The 26,072-nt window shown below is 52.1% G+C and overlaps 3 protein-coding genes across 5 annotated transcripts in view; 1 reads left to right on the top strand and 2 right to left on the bottom strand.

The window, feature by feature from the left end:
- The window catches only part of PDCD11 (programmed cell death 11), a 41,039-nt gene extending 27,348 nt beyond the window's left edge, over nucleotides 1-13,691 (top strand). For 2 of the 3 annotated variants that reach the window (XM_082425037.1, XM_082425039.1), the window contains 15 exons: nucleotides 1,932-2,040; nucleotides 3,562-3,651; nucleotides 3,843-3,945; nucleotides 4,373-4,550; nucleotides 6,563-6,619; nucleotides 7,249-7,371; nucleotides 7,934-8,056; nucleotides 8,438-8,744; nucleotides 8,939-9,055; nucleotides 9,739-9,888; nucleotides 10,107-10,357; nucleotides 11,052-11,220; nucleotides 11,801-11,954; nucleotides 12,450-12,615; nucleotides 13,350-13,691. In XM_082425037.1, the coding sequence (XP_082281163.1) occupies nucleotides 1,932-2,040; nucleotides 3,562-3,651; nucleotides 3,843-3,945; nucleotides 4,373-4,550; nucleotides 6,563-6,619; nucleotides 7,249-7,371; nucleotides 7,934-8,056; nucleotides 8,438-8,744; nucleotides 8,939-9,055; nucleotides 9,739-9,888; nucleotides 10,107-10,357; nucleotides 11,052-11,220; nucleotides 11,801-11,954; nucleotides 12,450-12,615; nucleotides 13,350-13,521 (2,269 nt within the window). In that variant the 3' untranslated portion in view covers nucleotides 13,522-13,691. The remainder of the gene's footprint in view (nucleotides 1-1,931; nucleotides 2,041-3,561; nucleotides 3,652-3,842; nucleotides 3,946-4,372; nucleotides 4,551-6,562; nucleotides 6,620-7,248; nucleotides 7,372-7,933; nucleotides 8,057-8,437; nucleotides 8,745-8,938; nucleotides 9,056-9,738; nucleotides 9,889-10,106; nucleotides 10,358-11,051; nucleotides 11,221-11,800; nucleotides 11,955-12,449; nucleotides 12,616-13,349) is intronic. The other variant, XM_082425038.1, reaches the window with a different exon arrangement.
- The window catches only part of LOC309642262 (calcium homeostasis modulator protein 3-like), a gene marked incomplete at its 5' end in the record, with an annotated part of 54,835 nt that continues 34,232 nt past the window's right edge, over nucleotides 5,470-26,072 (bottom strand). The window contains 2 exons of the mRNA XM_082423516.1: nucleotides 5,470-5,694; nucleotides 20,072-23,753. Coding sequence (XP_082279642.1) covers nucleotides 23,271-23,753 — 483 coding nt within the window. The 3' untranslated portion in view covers nucleotides 5,470-5,694; nucleotides 20,072-23,270. The remainder of the gene's footprint in view (nucleotides 5,695-20,071; nucleotides 23,754-26,072) is intronic.
- On the bottom strand, nucleotides 14,868-20,211 carry CALHM2 (calcium homeostasis modulator family member 2). Its single transcript, XM_082425349.1, has 3 exons — nucleotides 20,072-20,211; nucleotides 17,361-18,049; nucleotides 14,868-15,953 (listed from the first exon to the last, which is right to left on the bottom strand). The coding sequence occupies exons 2-3, from the start codon at nucleotides 17,913-17,915 to the stop codon at nucleotides 15,537-15,539; spliced, it is 972 nt and encodes a 323-aa protein (XP_082281475.1). The 5' UTR covers nucleotides 17,916-18,049; nucleotides 20,072-20,211; the 3' UTR covers nucleotides 14,868-15,536.

The raw sequence follows: 26,072 nt of genomic DNA, 5'->3' as shown, positions 1-26,072 counted from the left end.
TAGTGCTGCAATGAACATGGATATACAGATATCTCTTTGAGATCTTGTTTTTAATTCTTTTAGATACATACCCAGAAGTAGGAGTGCTGGATCATATGGTAGTTTTTTGAGGAACTTCCATACTGTTCTCCATAGTGGCTGCACCATTTTATAGTCCTACCAACAGTGTGCAGGGAAGGATTCCCTTTTCCCACATCCTTGCCAATGCTTGTTATTTTCTGTTTGATAATGGCCATCCTTACAGATGTGAGGTTAATATCTCACTGTGGTTTTGATTTATATTTCCCTGACTATGAGTGATGTTGAGCACCTTTTCCTATGCTTCTTGGACATTTGTATTATCTTCTTTGGAGAAATGTCTGTTCCAGTTCTGTTTTTCAGTCAGGTTGTTTTTTTATTATTGAGTTGTAGCTTAATTTCTTATAAGGACACCAGTCATGTTGGATTAAGGCCCACCCTAACGACCTCATTTTAACTTAATTGCCTCTTTAAATTCCCTGTCTCCAAACACAGTCACAGTCTGAGGTATTGGAAGTTGGTGCTTCAACATACGAATTTGGGTGGCTGAGCGAGACAATTCAGCTCATAACAGAGGCATTCCCGTATCAGCTATTGAGTGAATAAATTTTTTTATCCTAACTATACATATATATATATATTATATATATATGTATAAAGGCATTATAGATAATGAATGTAAATTATCTGTTAGTTATCTGTTAGAGTGCCAGGCACATGGATGTTCTGTGTGTGTTTTAAGAAATAACATTTTACAGATGTTCCCTTCCCAGGCTTCTCCCTTCACCCCCAGAGGATAAATTCTCTATTATTTGACATATATCCAGCTCTTGCTTTTATACTTTCGTTATATATACATATATATATATATCTACAAAAAATTATTTTGTATGGTTTTCAAATTTTACATAAATAGTATGCTGTGCTTAATATTCTGCAGCTTGTTTTCTTCACTCAAAATTTTGTTTTTTTGCGATCTCTCCATTTCGGGGTCTAGAGATAAAACAGTAACCTATCCTGTGCCTGTGCCAAACTGTATATATTTTCAAGCTGATGGAGGACGTTTACGGTTGTTTCCACAATGCCACAGTGCACATCCTTGAACTCGTTCCATTGTGCGCCTGTGCAGGGATTTCTCTAGGGTGGAATTGCTGGGTGTGTTTCAGCTTTACTAGTATCTGAGTTTTCTGTGTTCCTATATTCACCAGTACTTGCTATTATACGTTACAGTTTTACCAGTATTACTTGTACCATTTTACTGATGAGTTCTGTTTTGTTTTAGAAATTTGAATTGGTAAGCTGGGCTGGTTGGAATGGTGGGAATTCTGTGCTTCCTTTGAAGTGATTTGTGGACTGATAACTTTCAGACCGCATCTCCTTGTTGCTTTTCTGAGAAGAAAAAGAGAATCAAGAAAGTGATAATGCCAAGGTAGCATAGGGGACAGAGCACTGGATTTTTGCATCAGGAACTCTGACTTCAACTCCTGGGTCTGTAGCATAAAATGAGTTTAATAATATCTGTCCTACTTGAGTCACACATGAGAGTGTTGTCACATTCGGTGAGAGATTATTTGTGAAAGCAGTTCTGCAAACTGTAAAGCAGTAGCTAAAGCATTGAAAGAAGTAAAATAGTTTTGTTTCCTATACTTACAAAGATTATTGTTGGCTACCTACTTTACAGCTTGTTCACACCTAGGTGAGTGAATTGGAAAGGATTAATTTTCACGCAGGTATTGTGAACATTCATTCCCCTTTAAGGAGAGCAATGGCGGGGCGGGGGGTGGTGCACGGTGGGTTTGTGTGAGTTAGCGGAGTCCTGTAAAATCAATCCATGGCCGCTCGGGGGAGATGGTTTCGAGCTAGAAGCTTATCCAGAGGTTGGTTTACTCTTTCCATTGCCTTTCTGCAACCAGAGAGCTGGAGAAGGATGGCCACACTGCTCTCAACACTCATTCTGTTAGCCCCTTGGAGAAGATTAAACAGTACCAGGCTGGTCAGACTGTGACTTGCTTCTTGAAGAAGGTGAGTAGTGCACGCCCTGCAATGCGACGCTGTCCCTCTTACAGAAGCAAACGGGGAGAAACTGACAGTGACCATTTGCACTAGGCTTTGCTTCTGTGTTTGCTGCCATGCTGGTTTGTAGAAGACAGTAGAAGGCCTCTGGTCCTAGAAAACCTCTGGTCTAATCAAGGAGCTAAATTTATGGCTTACAAAACAGCTAGCATGCAACCCACAGTTCCACATATTTATAGATTAATTGTACAAAATGGAAAGAAAAATAAAGCATAGAGCAAGATTTTAAATCCAGTTCTTTATTTTATTTTAAATAATGTAAAATTCAAATTTCAGTGTCCACAAATAAAGTTTTATCAGAAGACACACACACACACAAATATTTTAAATAAAAATAAAAATGTTTTATTTAAAATAAAATGTTGGATTTTAGATTCTTGCCTTTTATAAAGTTCGGGAACAGTGCAAAACAGTATGTAATTGGGTGCCAGATTATGTGTTCTAACCCCAAGTGGAACAGGAGATGAGTAAAGGGAAGAGATCAGTGAGAACTATACCAGTTGGAATACATCAGAGAGAAGGTTGGTCTGGGCTTGACCCTGAGGGATAATTCCTCTTCATTGCTGCCAGATTCTTCCTCCATGAGCATGTATCTGAGTATGTCTGTGGTGCTCGATCCTTTTAGTTACCTACTGTCTGTAGACATTCATAAACCCAAGATGCCTTAGAGCGGTGTTTAAGCTCTTCATAATCTGACCTTATGAATCTGGTACACCAGTCATGCTGAAAACCTCCTCTATCTTTTTCCCTTCTTGTCTTTATTTCTACACTGGGGGTACTGTCTATTCTTATTGCCTACAACCCTTCAAGGTCCAGCACAGATAACCCTCCCTTCTTACTAGTTCTCCTATAGGGTCCCTTAACATATTGTGCTCTTACTTGTTTCTTGCTCCTGCATACTCATTTGACTTACTCTTTGCAGACTGTAATCTCTTTGAAGGCAGGACCTGGCTTTTACTTATCACTCTCATGCCGTATACATAGTGGCTGCTTGATAAATGTTTTGTTGAGTTGACCTGAAAATTGGGGTGTGTATTTAGGGCAGAGCACTGTGTCAATAGCAAAATCTAAATAGATTTAGAAATAAGATGTTAGTCCCTGAAGATGGTTAACGGTCACTGGGCACAGCTGAGTTTGGGGGAGGCGACAGAGGTCAGTGGGATTGGTCCTACTGCTTGAGGATATCTCTGAGGCCTTTTTTGCCTCCTCATCAGCTGAGGCACCAGGAGAGATGCATGTTCTGCTGGGCTGGCGAAGGCTCTGAGCTAGACTCTGAGTGAAGCCTGCGAGAAGTGGAGGTTGGACAGGGGCATTGGGACGTAGGGGTGCGTTCCTGTTCCTTGGGAAAATGTAGGCTTTGGGCCCTTTGAGCCCTGTGATTTTAGGAGAGCCTGTTTTAGTGAAGGGAAGAGAAGAGACGCTTGTATCTGCCCGTTCCATTTCTCCTCCTGTTTCTTTTTTTTCCCCCAGTACAACGTGGTTAAGAAATGGCTTGAGGTGGACATCGCTCCAGACATCCGGGGGAGAATTCCCTTACTGCTCACTTCTCTTAGCTTCAAGGTCAGTGTGCCTGAGGTCCCTGCAGAGGAAACCCCAGCTCCCTGAGCTCAACTTAGTGTCTGGTGTGTGCTCACAGTGGGTACAGGGAACCGTACCGTGGGAGGTGCTTACTGTGCAGACTTAAATGCTGTGGTTTTGGATAAATGACAGGCCTTTCTTCAAACATCAGAAGAATTTTCTTGCCCTTCCAGGTTCTGAAACATCCAGATAAGAAGTTCCGGATTGGCCAGGCCCTGAAGGCCACCGTGGTTGGCCCAGATTCCTCCAAGGCCTTCTTGTGTCTTTCACTCATAGGTGTGGTGATGAAATGGGACCTGGTCAGGGAAGGGAGGGGGTGGAAGGGAGCGGGAAGAGGTCTTCAGTCATTGCCCAGGTTGAAGGATGCCGTGGGTTTCGGAGTCCTCAGAAAGCCTAGTGTGGTGGCTATGTCCTTGGAACAGTTTTTCTCTCGGGGCTTTGCTCTGTGGCTTGTGTCTGAGTCACCTTTACCTACACAGTTGTTTTTCTTAGGTCTCTCAGAAAGGCTTGTTCACCACATGGCCCTGGCATTCTTGACCACATGGCATGGTGATCTGGGTCTGTGTGATCGTTCAGGTCCACTCAGCCTAGACAGCCCCCGAGTCTGGACGCCTCCACCTTCCCTGGACTCTGGTTGGCCAGTGTCTCGGCTTCTTTCTTGGCTCATTTCCTCTTCCCTGAATCTGGTTCATTCTCCTGCCAGGTCCTCACAAGCTCGAGAAAGGGGAAGTGGCCATGGGCCGCGTGGTGAAGGTGCTTCCCAAGGAGGGACTGACCGTCTCCTTCCCCTTCGGGAAGATCGGAAGAGTCAGTATTTTTCACGTGAGTGACTCCTACTCAGAGACGCCCCTGGAAAACTTCACCCCGCAGAAGATTGTCAGGTAGGCTGAGTTCTCTTCCTCTTTTCAGCTCTCTGTGGGATTGGTGGGGGTTTTTTTGTTTTTCTTTTAATTATAGATGTGTGATTTTGTACCAGAAAAAAATAGTATATAAAATGGAAAATGAAAAGTGCTGTTGCTCCTCTCTTTCTCCACCACTTTTTGCCATTAGATACTTTGATCTCTATCTTTCAAGACTCTAACATATATAGGTATAATTTGCTCGTACGTAATAGTAGAATTGCATTTTATGTGCTATTCTGCAACTTGCTTTTTTCTCACGGCAGTTTATCATACACTTTTTCTTTTCCTATGCTAGTATATTGAACAATAACAGCCTTGTTCTTTTACCTTATTTTTAACATTTTTTTTTAGTATTGCATTATGTGTTTTTTAAAAAAAAATCACAGTTTATTTAAACAGTTCTGTTGATGGACAATAATGTTGAAGTGAATATCTTTGCACATATGTTTGGATACTAGTGAAAGTATAACTGTGAAATAAATTCCTAGGAGTAAAATTGATGGGTCAAACAATGTTATACATTTTGCCAAACTGTCTTCCAAAAGGACTTTGCTAATTTTTATCTCAATTAACAATAAATATGACTGTTCATTCCTCACACCCCTGTCAGCACTGGATATTCTTAATTTTTAATCTTTGCCATTGAATAGGCTGAAATTGATCTCGCATTTTAATTTGAATTTCTCTTACTGGTCATTTTCCATGTTTATTGGCTGTTTACATTTGTTCTGTGCTTTGCTTGGCCAAGTTGCTTCCTCATTTTACTATTGAACCCATTCATCTTTTTTAATTAAAAAAAAATTGATCTGTATGTGTTCTCTGCAAGAGGACGGCAGTAACCTTTTGCAGTTGGGGGGTGCTTTATGAACTATTTTGGATGCACAAAAATGAACCTACCTCAGAGTTTTAAAACCATTTTATAGCCTGAATAAACTAGCATGGAGAGGCATATTTCAGCCTTGTACAATACAGACTTGTCTGACAAGCACAGTTATCCAACAGTGGAGCAGACACCTTCAGGAGGCAGAGACCGGAAAGTAGTAATTGTCCTTCCCTAGCCACCAGCACCTGCGTAAATTCTCAACCACTTGTCAGGGCTAAACAGCACAAAAATGCCCAGGGCCTAGGAGAAGAAAAAGAATGAGTCAGAGGAAATCCAAGATCATCTCTGCTTTGCTTATTTAGGCTTACAAAATACAGATGTGATTTTTTTTAGCAAAATATTTTTTAAAAATAACATTATTGTAGTTAAATGTATGAGTAGCATTCAGTTGTAATTCCTTCATCTGTCAATGTGAATAATAAGTTAAATGCCTAAAGATAGATGATCCCTTCAAGTCCTTTCCTGCTTTAAGGGCTGTGATTCCCTGGTAGAAAAGGCACACGCCTGTCATGGGAGAATTTGGACTATATTGTTGCTGAGATCCTTTCTACTGATAAGATTCTGTACCTTGCCTGGTGGTATAAATGACACCACCATTGCGTGGTGGGTTTGGAAACCACCCCGAAGAGTAAACCCTGTTTCCCTCCCAGAAGCCTCCCCTGCTCAGGCCTCCCTCATGGGCTCCTCTGACCTGCTGCTCTGAGTCGGCAGTGGTATCAGGCCGTCCCCTGTCATGGTTTCCTGTCCTGAGTCTGTCTCTCCACGAGACCAGACCCTCCCAGCCCCTGATGCAGGGCTGGTCTCACCTCCTAAGTAGTCACCGCGCGGCTCTGTGCGCCTTCCAGAGGGCTTGCACGTATCCTCTTGTTTCCTCCTCCCAGCACCGTTCTTGGGTGAGGAGAGAAAGTAGCGGTATTTTTACTTGACGAACTAGGAAACTGAGGCCCAGAGAGGGGACCTGTTCCGAGTCCCTCAGCAGGTTTTCAGCAGGATGGACAGAGCCCTCGCTCTCGCCTGTTGCTCAGCCTTGTGGAGAGGAAGCCGAGGCCCTCTCCCGTCTCCCGAGGTGCTGGCATCAGCGTTTCCTTCTCTTTTGCTCTCACTCCAGGTGTTATGTCCTGTCCACTGCAGGCCCTGTATTGACTTTGTCACTGCGATTGTCCAGGTGAGTGTCTGTGTTGCTGGGGGAAGAATTGGGGGAGAACTCACCCCCAGCCCCAGAGGACTGAGGAGAGGCTGCGTGGATCTGACACAGAGCTTTGGGCCTCCCATCTTGCTTCTCTGCTCACCCCCTTTATGCCCGGCCCCGTTTTTCATCCAGAAAAGCTGAGGACATTCAGATTGTAGAAGAACCTGTCTGCTCAGGCTGTTGTTTCCCAAAGAATGGTTCAAACTGTCTGCTCAGGCTGTTGTTTCCCAAAGAATGGTTCAAACATCCATAGTGGTGTTCAAAGTTGCCAGATGGCGGTCCTAGTGAGGGGAGGTGATGGAGCCCCGAGGGCTGCATAGTAGGGACAAGTGTGCCGTGAAGTGGATTGGCCTGAAGTCACGGTTTGAAATGGATATATGAGGTTTAACCTCCCTCTGGCTTGCTCAGCCTCTCCCTGTTACTATTAAAGCTGTCCCCAGCTGACAGGAGTTCAGGAGAGGGTAGGGCTGGGCTCTGACGGTGATGTCCTACTGACAGGTCCAGAGTCGTATTCTTACAAAGTGTGATTATCACAGGAGATTTGGGGGTGAGGGTTGGGAAATGGGGTCAGAGGTACATATGTAGTAAGCCTTTTATTCCTTTAGGACGAACCCGGAGACGAAAAGCAAAATAACAGATCCTGAGATTAACTCCATCCAGGACATTGAGGAAGGGCAGCTCCTGAGGGGCTACGTGAAGTCTGTCCAGCCGTCCGGTGTGCTCTTAGGGTGAGTGAGGTGGAGCCCAGGGACGTGGACCAGCCCCGAGTGTTCTCCCGGGGCCTGTCTTGATTGGCCCGCTGCTCTCCCTGGTCACCATCTCTGGAGGGAACATGAAGGAAGGAGAGTCTGTGTTCCCACCAGTGTTTTAAATTCCAAGTCTTTTTATACTTTCAAAAAAGTTTTGAATTACTCTTGTTTGGGTTTTTTGACAAAGAATATGGCATGTCCATGGTCATGATTTGTAAATGTTCCATGAACCCCCAGATGTTAGAGCCTTCCCTGCTGTAATTATGTTTCCTCATTTTCTTCTGGTCTTTCTAGCAGCTTGTGAGTGCATTGTGATGCTCTGATATGGGGTAAAGAATATCTTTCAATTATGTCTTCATTACGCTTGATGATTTTTCCAGTTTACAAAGCCCTCTTTATTTTGTTGAGTGCCAGGAACCTTATGTCTGTCCTAAATCCTCATCACAAGTTGAGTCTCTGGGAGAGTGGAGGCATTAGGCTTGGCTGGGGACTCTGTTGCCGTGTTTCTGACCACAGGACCCTTGTCTCTCTCTCCTGTCAGCCTCGGCCCCTCAGTTACAGGTTTGGCCCAATACCCACATGTCTCCCAGTACAGCCTGTCCAAGAATGCCCCTTATGACAGGTATCTCCCCGAAGGCAAGCTGCTCACAGCCAAGGTCCTAAGGTAGGTGCTCTTCTCTCTTTCTCACCTCTTTCTCTGGGAACGCTGGGTGGAGATGGAGAGGTGAACTATAAACATAATGGCTTAGGCAATGGTAAGTAACGATGAATGAGCTCCCTTTGTGTGGAGCCTTCTACCTCAGCTCCTAAAGGCAATTGTGGAGACTTTCCTCTGCACAGGCACCCGTCTTTGGGGATGGAGGAAGGGATAGCACAGCTGCCCTCTGTATTTTTCTACCAAGCAATTGTGCAGATCATTCCTGAGATTACTGCACGGATTCCAAGGCAGGTGGGGGCAGGGCCCGAAAACTGCGGGCTGCTCGCTGTGACCATTGTGCTCCTTATGCTGTCCTCATGGTCCGCTTGCCTGGCCTCCCTGTCATAGCCTGAACCGCCAGGAGAACCTGGTAGAGCTGTCAATCCCCACCGACGACACTGGAAAGCCGGACGTGTTTTCTGCCTCCCTGGGACTGCCACTTCCGAAGCAAGAGGGGAGGGAAACAGAGGCAGAGGAGAGAGACCACAAAGGAGAAGAAGAGAAGGAGGAGAGGAAGAATCAGAAACAGAAAGAGAAGAGGATTGGGAAGGGGCAGGAGGGGGCACAGCTGCCCAGCAAGGGGAAGAAAGAGCCCCGGAAGCCCCAGGCGAAGAAGCTGGGCAAGCGGCCACGCCTGGAGTCTGGCAGTGAGCAGGTAGGGCCCTCAGGGAGGATGGCCTCCTTCACAGGAAAAGGAGAGCCTTCCAGAATCCGCCTGGCAGCCACCTCGCCTCAGCCTCGTGGACCGAGAGAGGCTGAGTTTGGGTGGGGAGAGGGTACCGCCCGGGGCTGCGGAGGGCGCTCGGGGGGAGAAGCCAGGCTCAGCATCGTCCCCGCCTGTCATCCCAGGAAAGCGGGAACAAGAGGCAGAGGAGAGCTGCCCCATCCGAGGAGGATGACAGCGGTGTGGAAGTGTACTACAGGGAAGGAGAAGAGGAGGTGGAGGAGACAGGCGTGCGGCTCCAGGTGAGCGGCGGCTGGATGCGGGGGAAGAGCCGTCCCAGGAGGGAGTCCCTGCTCCCCGGCCAGGGGGCTGGGCTGTCCTCAGCACCACCCTCCTGTCTTCACTTTCTGTAAAATGTGAGGAGGTGGGGCGTCTAGTTTCCTCAGTTGGTCATCAGCTCCTGAGAACAGGGCCGCTGCTTCACCTGTTGAGTGGGCTGTGAAAGTCAATTCTAGTCGTTTATTAGCTGGAGCGGAATTGAATTAGTGGGGGTGGGGGGACGGGCAAAGGAAAGGAGGCTTGTTTGTCTGAGCCTGTGTCCTGCTCTGAGAAATGAGGACAGCGCTCCTGGGACTGAGGGCAGATGTGGAAGAGCTTCCCAGACTTCAGGTGTCACATCCCTGCCACCCTCGGAACATCTGTCACACCTCTGTCCTAGCTCTACTGCTGTTTTATGCCTGCACGTTTATATGTGTTTGCCTATGTAGCTTTTTAAAAATATTACTTAAATCTACTTATTTACAAAGGAAGCTTTCATGTCACTCCTAAAAGTGTCCCCAGTGGACCGGAGCCTAGCCTGGCCGTGGGAGGAGAGAAAAGGTCTCTGGGCACCGTGGGAGTCCCTGCTCCTCCAGGTGGAAAGGGACTACGGAACAGGGGCAGCCTGGGCTCAGTGCTTTTTTCACATGCGCCTGTGATCCTCCAGGAGAAGCAGACCAGGCCGGCAGAAGCACCCCGGCTGCAGCTGTCTTCCGGCTTCGTTTGGGATGTGGAGCTGGACACTCTGACCCCGGCCTTGCCACCTCACGGAGAGAGCTCTGACAGCGAGGAGGACGAGAAGCCAGAGCAAGCCACGGTGCCGTATTTTCCAGGGCTTCGTCCTTTCTGCAGGGACCCTTGGCGCCGGTCTTCCGTGCTCTGTCCTACCCTGGGTGTCTTTTCCGAGGAGTGGGGCCGTTTCAGGCTGGGAGTATTTGCGGAGCTCGGGGGCTGCCCTGCCAGCTCCTGACTTCCACCGCAGACTTCCCCGGGGCTGAGGAGCAGATTACTCACTTGTTGTTCTGCCTTCCACAGCAGAAGAAGAAAAGCAAGAAGGAAAGGGAGCTGGAGAAGCAGAAGGCAGAGAAAGAGCTGTCCCGCATTGAGGAGGCGCTGATGGATCCCGGGCGGCAGCCGGAGTCGGCAGATGACTTTGACCGACTCGTGCTGAGCTCCCCCAACAGCTCCATCCTGTGGCTGCAGTACATGGCCTTCCACCTGCAGGCTACGGAGATCGAGAAGGCCCGGGCCGTGGCCGAGAGGGCGCTCAAGACCATCTCCTTCAGGTCTCGCTACGCCCTCCTGCCTTGGGGCCCTGTCTTTCTCCAGGGGGGGCTGTGTCTCCTCGGCAGGCTGGCGGCAGTTTGGGCGGCTGCCACCAGGCGCCCGTGGGTTCACAGGCTTTCTCTCAGAGATGTGCCGTCTGTGAAATAGATCTGCTCATTTATATTTTATAGTCCTCTTCACCGAGCTAGCTAAGGGTAACATTTACACGAGGCATGGGCCCTCAGTCAGGTGCCCCACTTGGAGCAGAAGTACAAGAGGGAAAACACCTCTCCACACACCTGGGCGTAAACGCTGTCGGGGACCATTTTCCAGGCGGAGGGTAGAGCGCGTTTCCCAAAGGCTAGTGAGGAGGGATGGCGCTCCTTTGCATCATTCTCTTAGATTGGGGGGAGAGTCAGACCACAGATTCCTTCCAGTCCAGACCTCAGGCCGGTTTGAGATTTGGTGGGTTTCCTTCCCAAGAGTGGAGGCAGAAACCAGGGGAGCCCCAGACCCCACAGCCATGGGGTCGGGGTCCCTGCTTCTGTGTGAGCTGCAGTGGGGACAGGGCCTCTCGGGGCCTGCACTTGGGGGTGGGAACTGAGGACGTGGGTGGAGCCTGGGGAGGAGGATGTAGTTCCAGTCCCCCGATGGCAGTGGGGGGCTCGTTGGGCCAAGATGATGGAGCTCACGTGCTGACTGCTCTCCCTCCAGAGAGGAGCAGGAGAAGCTGAACGTGTGGGTGGCCCTGCTGAACCTAGAAAACATGTACGGCTCCCAGGGGTCACTGACCAAGGTCTTCGAGCGGGCCGTGCAGTACAACGAGCCTCTCAAGGTCTTTCTCCATCTGGCTGACATCTACACCAAGTCAGAGAAATTCCAGGTAGGAGTCTGGGCCAGGTGGCCAGTTGCCAGGGGGACCTCAGCCACTTAGAAACGAGCTCCTGGGAGTCCCAGAGGCAGCCGGGAAGTCTCGGGGGAGAACAGCCGCATCTGGATCCAGTCCTGCCCCAGGCTTGCTCACCTTCCGGGTGGGAGAAATCGTTTCCCCCACCTCCGCTTTGGGAATGTGGGGCCCGGATGAGGGAAGGGAAGGGACAGCAGACCCCGGGGTCTATCCCTTGGGATGCCGACGGGTGTCACCGACAGGAGGCGACATACCCCAGTAGCCCTTTTTCATCTCTCCTCCTCACCCTCGTCATGCTCACGTTCTCTCTTGTAGTCTTAGGACCTCCTCACGGCACAGGCTTAGGAGGGAGACTCCCCATCATGCGCTCTCCTCATCCTGTGCGCCTGCCCTCTTCCCACCCACCCCCCCGCCGCCCTGCATACCTGACATTGGGCCTGGATACTGATGGAGTCTGTGAGCCCAGGTCTAGCTTCCCACGAGTGTAGCTGCCTATCTCTGCCGTTGCCCCCTCCGTCTTAATCACTCTCCTCAGCTTATGTCGTCTTTCCCACAGGAAGCTGGTGAACTTTACAACCGGATGCTGAAACGTTTCAGGCAGGAGAAAGCTGTCTGGATCAAATACGGCACCTTTCTTCTGCGGAGGGGCCAGGCTGGGGCCAGTCACCGCATGATGCAGCGAGCCCTTGAGTGCCTACCTAAGAAAGAGCGTGAGTGCTTGTTCCCACCCACCGGCCCAATTCCAGGGCGCAGTGGGCTGTCTCCCGTCTGGGCAGAGGGCTGGGGATCTCCTCATCCAAGGGCTGGTGTTAGGAAAGCCTTGTGGAGCATACGTGGCTATCTCCCTCTTGATCGTATGCTCATGAACATAGCTCGTGTTGCATTTTAAATTCTAAACTCCGAAGATAGAGGAACAGAAAGGAATTAGCACTAATTCTTTTGCCTCTGCCTGCCCCACGGCCCACCTCTCATCCCCTGATTCACCCTTCTTGGTCCAGAGAGTAGGATGCCTGCCTTTGGGAGTCATAGATCAGTGCCCATCTGTGTATTTGGCCCTAAACCCGCCCCACTGTCCCTCTTGTCATCACCTAGGTCTTAGGACCCAAGAGCAGGGAATCAGGCATCAGACTCTGTCCCTGTAGTGCAGTGTGTTGTGATGAGGGAATCTGTCTGCTTTCTGTGTCTGAGTTGTCCTCTCCCTGCAGACGTGGATGTGATTGCCAAGTTTGCCCAGCTTGAGTTCCAGCTGGGGGATGTAGAGCGCGCCAAAGCCATTTTCGAGAACACGCTGAGCACCTACCCTAAGCGCACGGATGTCTGGTCCGTCTACATCGACATGATCATCAAGCGTGGCAGCCAGAAGGAAGTCCGGTGAGAGGGGAGGACAGGCTGAGGCCTAATTGCCTGTTGGGGGGTTGGGAACATTGGCCACTTGGAGGAGTTTTAGCCCCCCAGCAGCTCCCGGAACCCCAGTTCTCTTACTCTGTCTGGAAAAACGGCTTTGACATGACATGTCCTATGACATTCACGTTTCCAGTTTCTTTTCTGCCTCAGCAGCTAGCCTCTGGTCTGGCTGGAACCTTGGGTGGGAGGTAGGCTAGCCCCAGGCCTGGGAATCAGGAGACTTGGGTTTTCCTCATAATTAATGCTGAGCCTGGCTCTCATTGTAGAGAATGTTCATAGGCATGATCTCACTGATAACTGCCAGCATCCCCCCAGGGCAGGGAGGATTAGAGACCGGTGGACTTCAGGTCCAGAAAGAACTGATGCCTCACCCAAGCCCATCAGTGAGTTTTAAGCAGAGCTTTCCTCACAGAGCCACACCTCATTGCCTGTCCCCATCCCATCAGCTTTGTCCTGATTCACTGTGTGACTTCAGGCCAGTAAGTCCTTTAACATCTCTGTTCCTCTGGAAAGTGAGGGTGGTGTTCTCCCTCTCCACAGACATGATGGGAGTTTATAAAGGGAATAAAAATAAAGGTAGAAATGGTAGTGCTGGATAACAGAGGGCCCGGCTCCAGAGCCGTAGAGCAAGTGGGTGAAGGCTAGCTAGGAATCGTGTGGCCGGGGACCAAGAGGCAGACACTGGCTGCTCTCCCTCCCAGGGACATCTTCGAGCGGGTCATTCACCTGAGCCTGGCCCCCAAGCGAATGAAATTCTTCTTCAAGCGCTACCTGGACTACGAGAAGCAGCACGGCACCGAGAAGGACGTGCAGGCGGTAAAGGCGAAGGCCCTGGAATACGTGGAGGCTAAGAGCTCCATGTGGGAGGACTAGTGGCCAGCTGGCTCCGAGGGCACTGGTGGCAGTGGGCCAGCCAGGCCGACCCTCAGGCGCCTGGGCAGTTGAGAAACTGTGTTGCCTGAGGACTCTGTTTAAGTGTTGCTTTTTCTGCAGCATCTGGGGTAATCCTGTCAAGGTAAAAAAGGATTTAAGATTTCTCATAATTCCTTTTTGCTTGTTTTAAGAACCAATTTATTTCATCTTTCTCCTTTTCTGGGGCTGCTCAGTGGTTGCAGGCAGTAGGCTCCTGGGCTCCCAGAAAAGCTGAGAGTCTCTCCTTCATGGGAGGTCCCCGGGGAGCAGGAATGGAGGGCCGCCTCCCGGGGACTCTGTGGTCAGGATCCCACTTTGGCCCTGGCAGGCTCTTGGTCCAGCTAGTGGGGGTCAGCAGGGTCCGGAAAGCGGGTCGCTCTCCTAGATCGCAGGGTCTTTGGGCATTCCCTCAGCCTCAGCTCAGCTAGTACCTCGTGCCCCTTTGTGGAGGCTGTGAGGCTGGGATGTAGATCCACATGCTGTGTGGCTTTGGGAGAGCTGCACAGTTTCTCTGGCTCCCTGTAGCTCCCCTGAGGAGAGCTTGCTGGGCGGAGGGCCTTGACTGACTTGCTGGTTGTTCCTTGAGTCCTGAGGGAGGGGACATGACGGGCCCGCTATACCCCCACCTCCCTGTAAAGTTCCCAGAAAGACTGTCTCTCCTCCTCCTTGATAAGTAATAATCCTGTATGTTCTAGAGTTCCTCGAGGCCAGCACAGACCCAGCTAGTTGTTGAAGCCAGTTCATTTTTGGCTTGGTCTTAAGGGAATTAAAGTTTTCTTGGGCAGAGCTTTAAATGTCCTGAGAGCTGGAGAGCTTTTCCGTGGGAAGTGACTGAGTCATATGCCAGAAAGCAGGACAGGGACAAGGGAGAGAACATCAGAGATTTTAGGGGTGGTGGAGGGGCTCAGGCAGGGGCGGGCATGGGAGGGAGGCGGAGCAGGGCTTGGCCTGGTTCTTGGTCACTAGCTCTAGGTTACGAGAGCTAGACTGCCCTAGTGAGTGCAAGGGCAGGATCTGCTGACTCGTGAAATTTTAGCCGAGCTCCCCTCTGAGAAAGGCCAGGTTGCATCTGTTTCCCAGATCAAATCAGAAAACTGAACCCAGTTAAGACATCATCAATGCCAGGGCCTTCCTGCGTGTGGGAATACCTGGCTCTCCCTGTGCCCCAGGCTTCCCTTCCATCCATTTCAGTCTTGCCCAGAGTCTCTGTCCTCTTCCCTCCCCAGGAATGGGATTTGGGCCTATCCCCATGACCTCCAGCCGGCTGTGGCATGGCCCATCCAATCGTGCAGACACCAAGCTAGTCCTTTATACTAAGAAAAGCTTTATCAAAAATTTATAGAAAATAAAGCTAGAGGCGTACGTTGGGGGCTGCTTCCCAGCTGAGCAGCACCGGGCCAGGTGTCCATATGCAGTTACACACAATGTTCCGCACAAGGAGCCTGCTGGTGAGTTTCATTGTCACCTGGCTCTGCTGTCCGGGGCTTCCCAGACCGGTGGGACTGGGTCCTACCAGTCGAAGGTCATCCACATCATGGTTAATTAAGGACCAGTTCTGGGAAAGGGTCTTTTCTCCAAAGCTGTTGACCATGTGGCTGGTGGCAACAGGAGAAGGAATTTCTTCAGGTCTGAGAGCCTTCCTGCCAGAGCTGACCATGTTGTCTACTAGGTCTCACATCTGTTCCCCAGTTTTACTTTGTGTTCCTTTTTCCTGGCCTGTTTCCCCCAAAAGCTATGGTTAAAAAAAAAAAAAAAAATCCCCTCTGGGGAATTCCCTAGCAGTCAGGTAGTTGGGACTCCGCACTTTCACTGCCGAGGGTGCAGGTTTAGTCCCTGGTTGGGGAACTAAGATCCCACAAAGCGCCCCACCCCACCCCCTAAAAAAAAAATTCCCCTCTGATGCTGATGTGAACAGACCATGGGGTTTTGTTTGGGACCAGGTAGTGTCATTGGCAAAGAGTGTGGGAACAGGACCCTTAGGAGGCGAGCGGGGCCATCTCTATGTTGTCTTGGGCCGTGCCGTTGCCCGCCAGACCCTGGGCCCACTTGTGCAGGCGGCTGTAGAGTGGAAGGCCCTGGTTCTCGCGGTACAAATAGACGCCGGTGATGGCGTTCCACTGTGGCCGTGGCTGTGTGCCTTCCACCGGGAACTTGGCAACCAGCTTCTCGTCATCCTCGTTGAGTGCCACGAAGCCGAAGAAGCGGTGCACGTTGTTGGCAGCCAGCACCCGTGAGTGCATCTCGGCCGTGCGCTGGAAGAGCTGGTCCTCGTTGGCCCGGTACTGCGCCCAGTAGGCCTCCTGGAGGTAGCTGAGTGGTGAGCAGTAGTGCTTGAGGCACTTGGTCAGGAACACCAGGATGGCCACCACACCGATGAGCAGCCACCCGAAGAGCTGGCCAGAGAAGGGGCAGGGTTGAGGGCAGGCAAGGAGCCGTCTGGACCGCCAGCGCCCCAGTAAGAAGTAGCGGGAGCTGGTCAGAGCATGTGGGCTGGGCTGAACCTGACGTCACAACCCCCTGAGAGCTGTCACTTCCCTGGCCACATTTTCTGCTCCTCTGAGGGCGGCAGGCCCTTCTGACTGTAATTCCTCCTCTTTGCCCTCACTCCCTTGAGCTCATGCCGTCTCTGTACTTAGACTTAGCCTCCTGCGATTTCAGCTGCCATTCCTGCAGCCCCAAGGGCCCCCTCCACATCATCTGAGCCCACCAAAATCCAGCTCAATCTACCAGGCTCAGCCCACATACCACTTCCAGGAAGCCTTCAAAAATCCCTTCTGGGAGCAATTTTGCCTTCCCTGAGTCCTCATGGCCTGGTTCCTCTTGTATCATCATTCTCTGCCTTGTTTTGAAATTACCCATGTGCTTGTCTCTCTTGGCTATGAGCCTGTTGAGGGCTAGGACAGTCAAGGTCATCTTTGTTTCCCCATTTAAGCCTGTACAGAGAGCTGTGAGCATTTGAGCATCATCAAATACATTTTATTTCTCTCTGTCTACCACCTTCCATCTCCTTTGGTGCTGTCTCCAGCCCTGCTTCTGCTTGTGTTTCTTCTGTACCCAAGAGGAGCCCTTTAGAAAATCTTCGCTCTTTCCCATCTCTCCCTCATGCCCTGCTTCTCTTAAGTGAATACTTCATTCAAATATTCAAATATGGAGGTGCTATTCAAATATGGAGGTGCCTGGACAGGACTTTTGAACTCATTGACGTAAGGAGGCCTGTTTTTCTGCTTCTGCCCAGGTCTCTGCCCTTGCCCTCTCTCCCTGACCAACTCCGCTCCTTCAGAACTAAGCCAAGGCTGAGACTAGGATCAGGGCGGCAGCTGCTGCCTCCCGACTGGACACCCTTTCCTGTCTCAAGGGACTCGCCTCCTGTCAGCAGTGCCTGCGGCTGACTCAGTGCTGGGCAGGGGCCTTTCCTGGGATAGGAGCATATGCTCATCCCTCGAGCCAGCCACACTCCACCATCAGCTCACGGTCGACAGCAAACGTTTCATAAGACGGCAGGGGTTCGTGCTCAATCTGGCTGGAGCGAAGGGCTTAATCTGTGACGCTTGGTCTGAGCAAGAAGAACATTCCTTCAATGTTTAAATCTCTCTTATTGGGGATGGCATTCACCCTTGCCTCACCAAGCGCTGATGCATAGTTACCCAACTCTGATGCCTGACGCTGATAATCTAGTGACTTCCTGGAGAGCTCAGCCCCTGAGGACTGACTCCAGCGTTAATACTGGGTCATCCCGGCACCTCCCCACCAGCCACCACGTAGGAGAGAAAGAAGAGGAGCTTCCCTTGGCACAGGCTTACCTGGGACTCGTACTTGAGCCTGCGGCTGACCTCTTCCCGGGAATCTGACAGGTGGGCAGGGCCCTCCCCACACGGGAACCTGGCCAGGATTTCTGTGGCCTGGCCCAGTGGGAAACTGTCTTCCCCAGCTGTGAGCGAAGAGGGGTCCACGAATTCGCTGAGAGCACAGACATAGGCCTCACCGCGCAGCAGAGAGATGACAGACCAGGTGATGGGGGCCACGGCTGCGCGGCCCACAATGGAGCTTAGAAGGAGGAAGTTGGGGGCGGCCGAGCAGTTTTTGGTCCTCCGGTACTGGCACTCGGCAACCAGGTTCCAGGTGTGGTTGTTGAGGATGACGCCGATGAGGAAGAGCACCAGGGCGGGCACACCGATGGCTGTCAGCCCATACAGGTAGTTTCGGGCTGGTGAGCAAGGGCAGTGGAAAGCCACCACACTGAACAGCTCCTGGCTGCCCACCGTGCCCAGTGCCACCAGCCCGTTGAAAATCATCACATCCTTGCTCTTGAAGAAGAGTGATAGGAAGCGGAAGTTCTCTGCGATCAGGGCTGCCATGGTGACGGGTCAGCTGGGGGACCGATGGCAAGGGTGGAGGCAGGAGGACACTGGGACAGTGGCTCCTGGTGGGACTAGGAAGGCTCACCACAGTCTTGCCGTTTGATCCCCTGCAGTGGCTGGCCTGGTGCTTCCTGTGGGACTGTAGATGACTGATCAGTATTTGCCTCTAAAAACAGGGACCGAGGGGATCTTGTGTGGTCAGGCTGGTGAGAAAGGAAGGAGACTCGGGGAGCCCCAGGGCCTGGGTGGAGTGAGAATAGCCACTGTTCACTGAGCTCTTACTATGTCGGGCGCTTTACGTCCCTCATTGCCCATCGTCAAGATCCTGTACTGAGCTCTGATATCCCAGTGCACGTAGGGAAGGTGGAGGCTTCCTTGGGGTGAGTGCTTACCAGGCTCACATATGAATGGCAGAGCTGAGATTCAAGCTCAGCTCTATCTGCCTCAGACACTTAGGTTCTTGTCATCACCACAAGCTTCCCTTGAGGTGGGGACTAGGACTGGCCCTGTGGCGTTGGGGACTGTGGGCTGTTGACTGGCTTTCCCTTTGGGATTCCAGGTACTGCTAATGTGCTGGGGGACCTAGGACTATTTGGAGGGTGTGTCCTCAAGGTGTCTAGCCCATGGGTATAAAAGCCGGAGTAGGTGTCCTGGTGGATAAGGGACTTGGACTTGACCCTGTGATATGGGGGGGTGGGGGGGTGGAGGAAGGGGCCTCCAGTCAGTGGTGAGCCTGGTGCAGCAGCCCTGGAGTTCATAAGAACCTATTCATGTTGGAGACCTCAGGCTCTGGACTGGTTTAGGAGATGCTGGCTCTCAGCACACTTAATGACCTTTCTCTGGACCTCAGTGTCCTCATCTGTGGAAAGAGGGTAAGTCATCTGGTCCTTGCTCTCCTCTTAGGAATGCGGGAGGAAAACGAAAGGGAAGAAACAGTGCCTGATAGTTGCCCTATATGTGAAACCCTCCATCTCACCCTGTCCGGTCCTGAGGGTGCCTCCCAGAGGCGAGGCAGATGGGGGATGATTGTCCTTCTGGCAAAGATCAGGAGACTAAGGCCTCAAGAGGATAAAGTGCTCTGCTCAAAGCTATTCAGATATGGAGGTGCCTGGACAGGACTTTTGAACATGACGTAAGGAGGCCTGGGAAGTGGACAAGGGTGGGTCAAGCTAAGTGAGCCCTCTATTTTCCTGGTTTCCTACTGACATTGCTCTGCGCCCATCCGCAAGAGCCCTGGCAAACCTCCCCTTCCCCACCCGTTACCCTTTCCTTATCCAGCAGCTCTGTTCCACCGAGGTCCCTAGGCCTGGGGACCGCCCAGCCGGCCAGCAACAGGAAGCCTTGATGAAGGCTAAGGCTTGGCCATACCCACCACCCTCTCTCGAGCCTGCTTTGCCTTGGTCTGGGCAGCAGATGCGCTGGCAGCCTGCCAGGAAGTGGCCATGGCCTCGGGCTCCAGCCATGTTCTGCCCCAACTCCCTTCCCAGGCTCCACCCACACAGGCCAGGGTGTGGCCCCAAGTTCTTCTCTCCATCCCGGGAATGAAAAAAGTCCTCAGGCCAGAGGCAGCTGGGGAGTGGAGGGATGAAGCAAACAAAGGTGGGGAGACCTGCCCATATTTCCTTCTACGCCTCCTCTCTAGACCACCACCCCTCCTAATCACTGCCAAGGCGGCCAGATGGGCTGGTGCAGAGCTGGGTGGCCACGAGGAGGCCAGATGGGCTGGTTTCCAGGAGGAGGAGGAGACCTGACTTCCCTAACTCACTGCCTGGGGGCCCAGGGGCTCCAGCCTAACTCCTCGGGAAAGAGAGTTTGTGATATTGCTGGGGATGAACGGGTTAAAGCCAGCTCCCTCTCCCTCTTCCTTCTCCCCTCTTGGCTTCAGGGCTCCTAATATGCTCCCCTGGGTTCAGAAACCACCCAAGTGGGGTACAAGATGCCTGAACACTGGTGGGTGGTGAGCAGAGGAGGGAACAGGCTATCTTCTGAGACTACTGCCCCTGGCCCCCAGGCCCGGGATGGGACCTCCACCAGCAACAGTCAGGACAGGAAACAGGTGGCTGGGGACTGGGGGCCTCAGCGAGGGGCCTGGCTCCCCGGGACAATCCCTCTGGGCAGCCTCAGAGGGGCCCTGCCATGTTCCCCTTCCTTACCTGGGGTCAGCTGCGGGCACCGGTGGCCTTGGCCTCCACGGAGCTGGGCTCTCCAAGTGACCTGAGGACATTGGAGCTCCCGGGCATGGACCAGCCCGTGCCCTCGGCGGGCTCCCTCCCGCTTTGCTTCTGCTCCGGAGAGACTAGCAGGGCCTGGGGCTGGTGGTGTCTTCAGAAAAGTTTAACTCCAGAAAAGAGGCAGAACCCGTGAGATGGATGGTTCACGCCAGCCAGTGGAAAAACCGCCTCCGGGCGGGCGCCAGGCAGTGGGGGGGTGGGGGTGGGGTGCGAGGGCGGCGCGGGGAGAGGAGAGGAAGTGGAGGGGCCTGGGCGGCTCGCCTGCCTTCTGAGGCTCCAAGCCAGTGGGACCAGTTCCGGACCAGGCAGGGGGCCTCAGCCAGATCCGGCCCGGGCCTGCCCTCCAGGCCGTTTCGGGAGCATCCCCTGCTTGACCCCCACTGACAGAAGCTGCCGGAACCGAGTCCCAAGCAGGGTTAGGGGAGAGGTGCCACCAGACTGACGCTGCCTCCTAGCGGGGTGCGCAAAGCCAGGGGTACCCCTCCCCTGTTCTGGCCCTTCTCCCTCAGAGCCGTCCTGCCCCTCTCTGAGCAAACCCTCCCCCTGCTGGCTCTTCTGTCTGTACTTCAGCTAGCTCCCCAGGTGCTGCTTCAAATCTCAGGAGCACTGATGAGAAAATTCTGGGCTCTGGGGATTTTCTAAGGCTCTGTGGGTAGAGCTCTGACTGGTAGGTGGAAATTATGAGGAGGCAGGTTTCTCAAGGAAGCCCTTTGTAACAATCAGAGCTGCCCAGCCTGTCCTAGAAAATGATAATGAGCTCCCCGTCTGGGGAGTATGCAAGCTGAGGCTGAAAAGCCATGGGTCAGGAATTCTGAAAGGGAGAGCCCTGTCCAAGGACAGTCTAGATGACCCCCAGGATCAAGGGAGAGACGCCCCCCTCCCCCAGACCCCTGTCTGCTCTGCACTGCTTGTGGTTCTGGGAGCATGGAACTGCTGAGTGACATGCTGGCCTCCCTGAGCTGGGCTTGTTCACATGCAGGAATGAAGAGAAAAGGACCAGTGTTTATTTTTTCACGTCCTACCATGTGTCAAACAAAGTTCCCAATTCTTCCTCAAAAGTCATCCTTTAACCTCACTATAACCCTAAAAAGCAGGTCTTTGTAACATCCGTCTTATAGACAGACAACTGGGGGTCAGAGGGATTGGGTAACTACAGGTCCTACAGCCCTAGTATTTGAACCCAGGTCTGTCCGACACAAAACTTTACTCTTTTCTTCATATTTTGTACCTCCCAATACCTCTGGGCTGGCTTTTCCCACTGGAGCCCACCACCCCGCAGCTGCCAACACACCCCTGCTCTTTACTCATCTGACTCTTCGCCTAGAGCAAGTCCCATCTCCTGGAGGAGCCCTCCAGCCCACATTGGCTTCCAGGTCTCTCCCTCTTCCCAAATAATTAAAGGGAGGGAGACTGGGTCTCAGAAGTGGGACTAGAGGGAAGGATGCCTAAGGAAGAATGGAAATTATTAACACAATGTTATAGGGATCAAGATCAAAATGAATTCTTAGATGAGTGGGACTTAGTCTCAAAGATGTCTGGGGGGTGGGGGGCGGCAAGAAGCTCATCTTCTCGGCCCTTAGCTTCCCCCTCGACAAAGGTAGCTCCAGTTCCTTACGTCCCCTCCCCCTACGTCCAGGAGGAGGGGGAGGAGGAGGATAAGGCCTCAGGTTTGGAAATTGATACATTATCCGCCAGAAACTGAGTGCCTACCACATGCCATGCACTTTACACACCTCATCTATTTAATGCTCACACAAGCCCATGAAGTAGGTGCCTCATCCCCACTGTACAGATGAGGAAACTGAGGCACAGAAAAATGAAGCAACTGACCCAAGGGACACAGTTTGTAAGTGGTGGATCCAGCATTTGACCCAGTTCTCTCTCACTCTGGAGTCTGAGCTGTTTCCACCCTAGGCAGCTCCCCTCCCACCCCTCTACCCTCATCCCCACCTCAGGGCAGAGCCTCTCAGCACTTTAGACCCCCCTCCCCCAGGGCGGGGGGCTAGTCTCTGAGAAAATGGGAAGGCATCAGCTTCTTTTTCTAAATGCTCAAGCTCTGGGGATGGTCTGATTCCTGACGTGAGGGATGTGTCAGGGCAGTCTCCAAGGACATCTCCACGGGACGTGCTATGGTCTGAATGTGTCCCCCCAAATTCATATGTTGAATCTTGACCCCCAAAGGTGATGGTATTAGGGAGTGGGGACTTTGAGGTGCTTAAGGCATGGGATTGATGCCTTATAAAAGAGGCTCCAGAGAGCCCCCAGCCCCTTCCGCCACGTGAGGACGCAGTGAGGAGGTACTGGCTACCAGCCAGTGAGGGCCTCCATCAGAACACGACCATGGCAGCGTCATGATCTTGGACTTGCAGTCTCCAGAACTGTGAGCGAGGTCTCTGTTGTTTATAAGCTACCCAGCCTGCCGTATTTGTTATAGCAATTCAAACAGACGAAGACAGGGGGCCTTTCGTGCCCAGTGCTAAGTAAACGTGCAGTCCACCTTGATGATGTTGCGAGAACTCCACGGTGAGACACACCCTGGCTTCTCCTGAGTGTACGTAGCTTCTGGCATCTTGTCTTATCACCTGTGACCACATGAGGCTGTGTCATGTCATTACGGCCCACCTTGGCCCGTTCAGCCTTACTCAGGAGATTGGCCAAAATCAGAGGATTCCTGCTTCATGAGATGGCTGGACACCCTCCCACTCCCTGAGCCTTGAGCATAAGGGAACACAGATCCTAAAAAATTACAGTTGAGTGGATGCTGGGGCAAGGATGCTCGTAGGACCTGAAAGGAGATAGTGAACCAGGGGTGGAGTGGCCTGGGAGGGGCTGGGCAGGTAGGAGCTTGTCCCCCCCCAAGCCAGTTCTGAACCCTTCTGACTAATACTGCTCATGGCCCTATTACTCCAGGGCCACCCAGGGTAGTGTCGCAGTTGGAGGAGTGAGGTCCCCTTCCAGCTCCAAATTTCCTGCCCCAAGTGGGCAGGTGAGTGCCTGGGCACGAGGTGAGTGCTCTGGGGCCTACTGCCAGCCTTTGCAGCCTTCATTTCTCCATCTGGTTTGGGGGTCTGAGGAGCTGTGGCCTCAGACCCGCATTCCTGCCTCTTCAGCTGGCTGCGGCTCACGCTTTGCTGAAGTAGGTGGCCACCTCCTTGTGTGAAGGCCGGGACCCGCTCCCAGCCCAGCCATTGCCCACCAGTGGCTCCTCCGGGCTCAGCCTCAGGGGCAGCTTGCACTCGTACCAGCGCGTGAGCAGCCTGTTCATGGTGCCTTGATCGGTGATGCCGCGCAGCTTCTCCCTCTTCTCGTTGGCACCGTCTGTGGCAGTGGGGGCAGCCGAGCCAGCAGGGACTGCAGCCAACGCCCCATGGCCGTGACCCAGCTCCAGGTCATGGATCATGGCCTTGAAGAACTGCTGGATACAGACCTTGGCAAAGGCCTTGGCATGCTCCGTGCATGTCTCATCGAAGAGCTTGTGCTCAATGTCGATGTAGTGGGACCAGTACTTGCTTTTGAGGAAGGTGGCCTGAGTGAAGCAGGGCCGCACAGAGCGCACGACGAATGCCAGCAGTGTGGTCAGCAGCACGAAGGACCAGCCCAGTGCCTGCAGGGGAGAGAAGAGAGAGTCAGCCGGGCACTGCCCTCTAGCCTCCCAAACCTGTCCAACCCCCCAAAGCACACTCCATGTCAGGGCCTTTAGGGAAAAGAGCACTGACAACAAAGAGCACCTCGTGGCCTCCACTTACTGTTCTGTAAAATGGGCATATACGTACCCATCTCATGGAAATGAGACCACGTGAGTAAAATGCCCTGTATGTAGGCCTGGCACTCAGTACACAGGAGTTAGCTGGGCAGACCCTGGAAATAAGCTGCATGGGTTTGCCTGTCTCCACTACAGGCGTATCCCAGAGAGATGGTGGGTTCTGCTCCAGGCCATTACAATAAAGCAAGTATTGCAATAAAGTGAGTCACACGAAGTTTTTGGTTGCCCAATGCATATAAAAGTTATGTCTACACTATACTGTAGTCTATTAAGTGTGCAATAGCATTATGTATAAACAACAATATACATACCTGAATTAAAAAATACTTTATTGCTACAAAATGCTAACCATCATTTGAGCCTTCAGTGAGTTATAGTAGTAACATCAAAGATCATTGATCACAGATCACCATAACAAATATAATAATGAAAAATTTGAAATATTATGAGAATTAACAAAATGCGACACAAGAGACACGAAGTGAGCAAAAGCTGTTGGAAAAATGGCGCCAATAGACTTGCTCGATGCAGGGTTGCCATGAAACTTCAACTTGTTAAAAATTCAATGTCTACAAAGCCTAATAAAGTGAAGTGCAATAAAATGAAGTATGCCTGTCCTTAACGGTTGACTAGGAGCAAAGTATCTCCCACCTGCAAAATGGGGCTGTTGATAGTACCTATCCCATTGGGTTGTTCTGAGGACTAAATGTGATAATAAACTTAGCACAGTGCCTGGTACCTAGTTAGTGTTCAGTAACTGCTGGCCACTCTTATTAGGCCAACCAGCCCTCAGTAACCATGCCTCTTCCTTCAGGAAGCCTTCTTTGACCTCCCATAGTGACATTTCCTCCTCTGAGTCCTGTATCTCTCCTCCGGCTCCTGCTACTGTCTGCCTTTCAGGCAGCAGCACTCGGTCAGCGCCTCCTCTGTGTGGGCTCTGAGCTGGGCTCAGGGGTCACAGAGACAAACTGAACAATTGCTCAAACTCCATGCTGAAGAGCCCCGGATGCTTGGGTGCTAGTTCTGTTCTTCCAGTAACTCACTGTGGGGAAGGCTGCTCCCCCAGTTTGAGCTTCAGGGTCAACCCCAGTTGCACAGAGAAGCATTTGGCCAGATCAGGATGGGGAAGCAGGGCAAACCAAATGCCTGTAGTGGGGTCAGTGGGTTATGGCAGAGTAGGCCTCAGGTGGGGAGCTGCAGAGCATGTGCTGGATGAGGAAATGTGGGCCCTGCTCGGCTGAATCTCCTGAAGTTTCAAGTAAAGCTGGAAAATCTCATTTTCATGTGAAAATTTCTGGGTTTTAGATGATGCCAACTAATTCTAAAATTGAATTTTGAATTCAACCCCTGAAGGCCGAATGAAACAGGCAGCCTGCCCTCTGGGGGCCCTTTTAGTTTATGAGTTGATGGTTTAAAGGTCAGGTGGAGGGACAGCTGCCCCAGGCCCCGAGGCCCGGGATGATGGAGAAGTACCCACAGGAGAGGAGGTGCAGGCTCGGAGGGAAGCAGAGTTCAGGTTGTACGCTCGGAGCGTGAGGTTCACATGGGTGCCTGGTGGCGATGCAAGCCCACAGGGGAGAGTCCAGGCTGGAGGGGGAAGCGGGGGTGTCTGGATTCGCGGGAGCAGAGTGTGCATGTTTCTCCAGGCTTGCAGGGCAGGCCCAGCCCCCTGTCCCCTCCCTGACAGCCTGGGTCCCTGCCTGGGTCTTCCTCCCCATGCACAGTAACTGCAGAGGAGGTCTGAGGGGCTCAGACGGGTGAGGGTCCAGAGGGGCAGAGCGCGTGGGAGCGAGGCTGAGGGACCTGAGCTCTAGATTTCCCCATCAGTGGGTCCTCCATCCCTTCCTTTGGGGCACATCCCAACAGTGTGTCCCCCTCACTCAGGCCTCCCTCCCAGGGACACCGGCCCCTCAGCTCCCACTCCCTGAGCAGGGAGCGCCAGCTGGGGACATTTGTCAGGGAAGTGTACCCAAATGGCCCGGCCACACACTGGCCTCACCACTGCCCTGGCCTGGAAGAGGAAATGGATGCAAATTCCCCCAGATTTCCAAACTGGAGCTCAGGGTGGAGGATGAGGGGCTGGCTGAGCAGTTGGGTCCCCTCTGGGGACCTCAGCACAGGGCACGGTGCTCCTTCCGCAGGTGGCACTGACCTGAGGGC

This window comes from Balaenoptera physalus (assembly GCF_965194825.1).
Source record: "Balaenoptera physalus genome assembly, chromosome: 14".
In the NCBI taxonomy this organism is placed as follows: domain Eukaryota; kingdom Metazoa; phylum Chordata; class Mammalia; order Artiodactyla; family Balaenopteridae; genus Balaenoptera; species Balaenoptera physalus.
Note: the sequence above shows the minus strand (reverse complement) of the source record. Positions and strands in the feature narration are given on the sequence as shown.

Coding starts and splice junctions, on each gene's coding strand:
- CALHM2 (XM_082425349.1), bottom strand. CDS start 17,915: ATGGCAGCCCTGATCGCAGAGAACTTCCGCTTCCTATCACTCTTCTTC. Junction 15,954..17,360: donor GGCTCAAGTACGAGTCCCAG/GTAAGCCTGTGC, acceptor TTCTCTGGCCAG/CTCTTCGGGTGGCTGCTCAT.